The sequence below is a fragment of the Mus pahari genome, chromosome 3 (assembly GCF_900095145.1).
Source record: "Mus pahari chromosome 3, PAHARI_EIJ_v1.1, whole genome shotgun sequence".
Taxonomy (NCBI): Eukaryota; Metazoa; Chordata; class Mammalia; order Rodentia; family Muridae; genus Mus; species Mus pahari.
This window is the reverse complement of record NC_034592.1, coordinates 134,651,923-134,657,498: the sequence shown is the minus strand read 5'-3', so window position 1 is coordinate 134,657,498 and position 5,576 is coordinate 134,651,923. Positions and strand designations below refer to the sequence as shown.

Genomic DNA, 5,576 nt, shown 5'->3' with positions numbered 1-5,576 from the left:
ACAGCTGGATCTCATGGAGGCATTTCCCCAACTGAAGCTCCTTTCTCTGTGATAACTCCAGCTGTGTCAAGTTGACACAAAGCTATCCAGTACAGATGGCTTAGCGGTTAAGAGTACCGACTGCTCTTCCAGAGATTCTGAGTTCAATTCCCAGCAATTATATGGTGACTCACAACCATCTGTAATGGGATCCAATGCTCTCTTCTGGTGTGTCTGAAGACAGCTATGGTGTACTCGTATACATCAGTAAATCTTTAAAAAAAAAACAAAAACAAACAAAAAACAAAACAAAAATCCAAAAAAAAAAAAACACAAAAAAAGTGTGTGTTGGGGTGGGAGAGTTGGAGAGAGGACTCAGTGGGTCCGAGAGGACCCATGCTCAGTTCCCGCCACCCAAGTCCAAGTCCCAGGTACCTGACGGGCTCTTCTGGCCTTCATGGTCCCAAACACACAAGCAGGAAAACACCCATTTGCATGAAATATAATAAAAATAAATACAAAAAGAAAGAAGCCAAGTGGTGGTGGCTCACTCCTTGGACTCCTGCCCTCAAGAGGCAGAAGCAGGCTGATCTCTGAGTTCAAGGCCAGTCTGGTCTACAGAGTGAGTTCTAGGACAGCCAGGACTATATAGTGAGACCCTGATGCATCAAAGCGAAAAGCAAACTAAACCAAACAAACAAAAAACTAACTGAGGCTCGGCATGATGGCCCACACACGTAATCCCAGCACTCAGGAGGCAGAGGCAGGAGGACAGTAATAAGCCCAGACTGGACAAAGTACAAGACAGAGAGTGGAGAGGTAGAGAGGAGGCTGCTATTCCAGAGGACCTGAGAGGGACCTGATTTTTTTCTGTCTGTGACCCAGGACGAAGCTGGTGCTGGAGAACCTGGAGGATGCCTGTGTGATGACTGGACCAGACGACTCTTTGTGGGACAAGCATGCATGCCCTGCCTACGTGGGACCAGAGATACTCAGCTCCCGGCCATCCTACTCTGGCAAAGCGGCTGATGTCTGGAGCCTGGGTGTGGCGCTCTTCACCATGCTGGCTGGCCGATACCCATTCCAGGACTCTGAACCAGTCCTGCTCTTTGGCAAGATCCGTAGAGGGACCTTTGCCCTGCCTGAGGGCCTATCAGCCCCGGCCCGCTGTCTGATCCGCTGTCTCCTCCGCAAGGAGCCTTCAGAGCGACTTGTGGCCCTGGGAATTCTGCTGCATCCCTGGTTGAGAGAGGACTGCAGCCAAGTCTCTCCTCCACAGCCTGACCGAAGGGAGATGGACCAGGTGGTGCCAGATGGGCCACAGCTGGAGGAGGCTGAGGAAGGGGAGGTGGGGCTGTATAGCTAGGGCCACCTTACCGGCCCCTCAGCTCCAAGGTATGAGTTGAGTACCTGTGTCTCAGCTTTCTCCTGCCTTTTTGGGCCAAGCTAAACCTTAAGTGCGCCTTTCTGGAGGAAGAAAAAGCCAGCATGCCTTATGCATTCCTGTGTATAGTGGGGCGATGCTCCCTGAGTGCCAAGCCCTCTTCTAGGTGCTGTGAACAGCAAAGAAAAAAGAGGGAGAAATATACCTTGCTGGCCAAAGTGCCGCATGCTCTCGGGCCAGCATGTACCCCCTGCCTTGGGCACATGTCATACCGGGGCTGGTCTTCTCTGGGCTGGTGCTAGGCTTCTGTTCATGGGACAGTCCCTTTTATCAGTGTCCCAGCTGCCTTCTGTCTTGTGCTTTTAAACAAAGGAAACATCTCTGTGCCAAAGACCAAAGTCCTCACTCACCGTGTGCCTCAGGACCACAAATCAGGCCGGGCTGGGATTGTGGCCTTCAGGCAGGAGAACCTGCTTGAAGATCTGGCCGTGGGATTCAAGCCAAAAGGACGAGACTACAGTAAAGAGGCATCTGACTCAGGAATAGTCTGGGATAAGGATCCAGGTCTGTTTACCCTGGTAGCCTCCGGCTGAAGCATCAAAGTTGGAGGGGAAGGACCAGGCGGGGTCTGTCCTGCTGCCTACAGACAAACTCAGGCCCTCTTCTGGGGACTTTTAGTACCCAGGCCCACTGTCAGTTTGATGGCTTTGGTCTGGTTAAGTGTGTATTTTCATCATGTGCCCAATAAAAGAGAGCTGTGTGGTTCGATATGTGAAAGAGTCCCACCTCCTAACATCCTTGGTGACTTTCCCCATCTTCAATGCTGGCCCCACCATGAAAGCCAGGTACAGCTCAGCCCCTAGCAAGTGGCTTGTGAAAAAATTCTTCTACTGATCTTCCTGTACATGCCTTTTCTTCTAGAGACCTTGGGTCTCAGGTGGGGAGCTTTCTAAGCTGAGGACTGGGGTATGGCTCAGGTGTAAGAACACACCTAACGTACTCAGGGTTATGGGTTCTGTCCTCAGCCCAAAGGGGTATCAGTTTAAACTGGAAGAAACATACTTTGCATAAAGACAGGTCAGGGACCGGGGTACTTTCAGGGCAGGTCAGTCTGGCTCTCCAAGCTGTTGGCAGAATGTCTGCTTTCTTGACTCCTTCAGTCCTTGGCTGTTTTCCATGGAGATAGCTGGCACTTATGTCACATTGCACAAAGAAAAGGGGCACTGTGGCACTTATGAACCTAGCGCTTGAGAGTCAGGCTGCCCCAAGTGCAATCTTTCCAGATCACAGCAGTTGTTGGATGGACCCTCAGCAAGTTTCTTAACCATTCTATACCTCAGGCTCTTCATCTGGAAGAGCAGAGAATAGGCCCCAACCTATGAGACACCTATGGGTTCCTTTTTCCTTTTCCATATCGTGTGTGTGTGTGTGTGTGTGTGTGTGTGTGTGTGTGTGTGCTCATGTGAGCCTGTGAGGGGCATGTGGAGGCTGGAGATAAATTTGATCATTCTTCCTCTTCCTCCTCCACCCTATTCCTTGAGGAGGGTCTCTCCCCTCTCTCTTCCCTTCCCCCTCCCTCTCTCTCCTAGACAGGGCTTCTCTGTGTAGCCCTGGTTGTCCTGGAACTTGCTCTGTAAACCAGGCTGGCCTCGAACTCAGAAATCTGCCTGCCTCTGTCTCCTGAATGCTGGGATTAAAGGCACATGCCACCACTGCCTGGCTGAGAAGGGTCTCTCAGTCAAACCCTGGTCTCCCTGATATGGCGAGACTTGTCAGTCAGCCTGCTGCCCTGGGGATCCCGTCTCTTACTTCCAAGGCATTTGTGTAGGTTCTGGGATCTGAATATGGGCCCTCCTGTGTTTACACGTGCTTTAAGCCCTGTGCCATCTTCCCAGCACCAATAAAGCATTCAGAACAAGGAGGACCTGGCGCTGTCACCTTGCAGGAAGCATCAGTTGCTGTTTCCTTGGCTCTTTCCTGAGAAGCTTCCAGAAAGTCTGCCCAATCGTTCCCCACACTCCCAGAACGGTCCCATGGCTCTTCCCTGGCCACAGCCCCCAGGAAGTACTTTCTGCAGCCAAAACCTTACATAGGCTCTGTCCAGTTGCTGGTCGGTCCTGTAGCATCCTTCAGAGGCTCACCCACCATGCCATGCAGAGGTCTCTGGGTTTTAGAACACAAAAAGAAAGGGCAAGTCCGATGCACAAGCTGTCCCACAGCTTGGTTTAGTAGGCAGGAAAGTGGATTTCTTCTTGATGGGAGAAGCAGAAAATGTGTAGCTAATAATAAAAAATATATGTATATAAATATACCTGTGTATATATGTGTATATTGGAGTCACCTGTGATGCTGTTTGCCTGTGATTCCAACAGAGAGAAACAGGACGGCTACCATGAGCTTGAGGTTAACTGAACTACATAGCGTGTTCCAGGCCAGGTGAGGCTCCGTAGTAAAATGCTGTCTTCCTTTCTATCTTTTAAGATATACTTTATTTTTATTTATGTATGTGTGAAGGTGCCCCTGGAGGCCAGCGAGGCAGCAGGATCCTTTGGAACTGGAGTCACAAGCAATTGTGAGCCACCTCATGTGGGTGCTGGGAACAGAATTCTTTTTCTGTGAGTCCTCTTCTGAGCCATCACTCTAGCCCAGATTCTGTCTTTAAAAACACAATGTATAGCCGGGCAGTGGTGGCGCATGCCTGTAATCCCAGCACTTGGGAGGCAGAGGCAGGCAGATTTCTGAGTTCGAGGCCAGCCTAGTCTACAGAGTGAGTTCCAGGACAGCCAGGACTGCACGGAGAAACCCTGTCTCAAACAACAACAAACAAACAAACAAACAACAAAACACCCCCCCCAAAACAAACAAACAGACCAAAAAAACCCACAATGTNNAGCCGGGCAGTGGTGGCGCATGCCTGTAATCCCAGCACTTGGGAGGCAGAGGCAGGCAGATTTCTGAGTTCGAGGCCAGCCTNGTCTACANAGTGAGTTCCAGGACAGCCAGGACTGCACGGAGAAACCCTGTCTCGAAAAATGACCAACTTGCAGGCGGATTTCTGAGTTCGAGGCCAGCCTAGTCTACAGAGTGAGTTCCAGGACAGCCAGGACTGCACGGAGAAACCCTGTCTCAAAAAACAAAACAAAACACACACACACACACACACACACACACACACACAGTGTGGGGATTAATAGGAAAAAAGAAAGGAAGGTGGAAGGAAATAGAGATTGATCTGGGAATACGGCTTAGTAATCAATAGGTGCTTGCCGACCCAGCATTCACGAGGATGGGTTTACCCCCCTCTCCAGGGTCACCTGCACTAGGCATAGCCTCTCAGGGAGAACTGTGTGCTGCAGGGTGAGCTGGGCTCATGAGGAAGGCAGATTTCCTGAAAATCAGCCTTGTAGCCTCAGTCAAATCTATTCCCAGCATCAAGCCAGAACCACTAAGAAGCCTTTCTCTGTTCCTGACTCCCAGAAATGTTTATTTTTAGGGTGTTTGTTTGAGACAGTGTCGAAAAAGTATCTCAAATTGGATCTGAGTCAGTGTGATCTTCTTGGCTCTGCCTCCAGAGTCCTGGGGTCCCAAATGTTGTGCCACCATGTCCTGCCCACTGTTTTAAACCGCTAACTTTAGGGTTATAGAATGTGATGTGTATTATCAGTAACTGGTGATTTATATAGAACCTTACAATAGCTACTAAGAAGGAGCTGTCGTGACTATCATTGTGCAGGGGAAGAAAATGAGACCCAGAGATAGGGAGGCACTTGTTGGAGTGACTCTTGTTTGGAGTCACTCAGATATGGACTGCCACCCTGATTGAGAACTAGGGTTTCAATGAATGTTGGGGTTTACCTACTTAGGTGAAAAGTGTCCAAAGAGAATACCAGCTTGCCCTTTAAAGGGAGAAGGATAAGGCCAGAAAAAAAAATAAAGATTGCACCTGCCCCTCCCACACAGCTAATTTTTGCAGATGTCAGGGCTGATGGGAACACCACTATAGAAATCTATATGGTCTACAGAAGAAAACAAGGCAACAAGAATGTAAACCTTCAGACACACACACCTGGAGTTCACCAGTCATCTGGCACACAGAGGCAGATTGTATGTAAACAGATGTATTAGTTAGGGTTTTACTGCTGTGAACAGACACCATGACCAAGGCAAGTCATATAAAAACAACATTTAATTGGGGCTGGCTTACAGGTTCAGA

The 5,576-nt window shown here is 49.5% G+C and overlaps 1 protein-coding gene across 1 annotated transcript in view; it reads left to right on the top strand.

The window, feature by feature from the left end:
- The window catches only part of Trib3 (tribbles pseudokinase 3), a 6,858-nt gene extending 4,718 nt beyond the window's left edge, over positions 1-2,140 (top strand). Inside the window, exon 4 of the mRNA XM_021194046.1 lies at positions 865-2,140. Within this exon, the coding sequence (XP_021049705.1) occupies positions 865-1,345 (481 nt within the window). The 3' untranslated portion in view covers positions 1,346-2,140. The remainder of the gene's footprint in view (positions 1-864) is intronic.
- Positions 2,141-5,576: the final 3,436 nt, after the last annotated feature.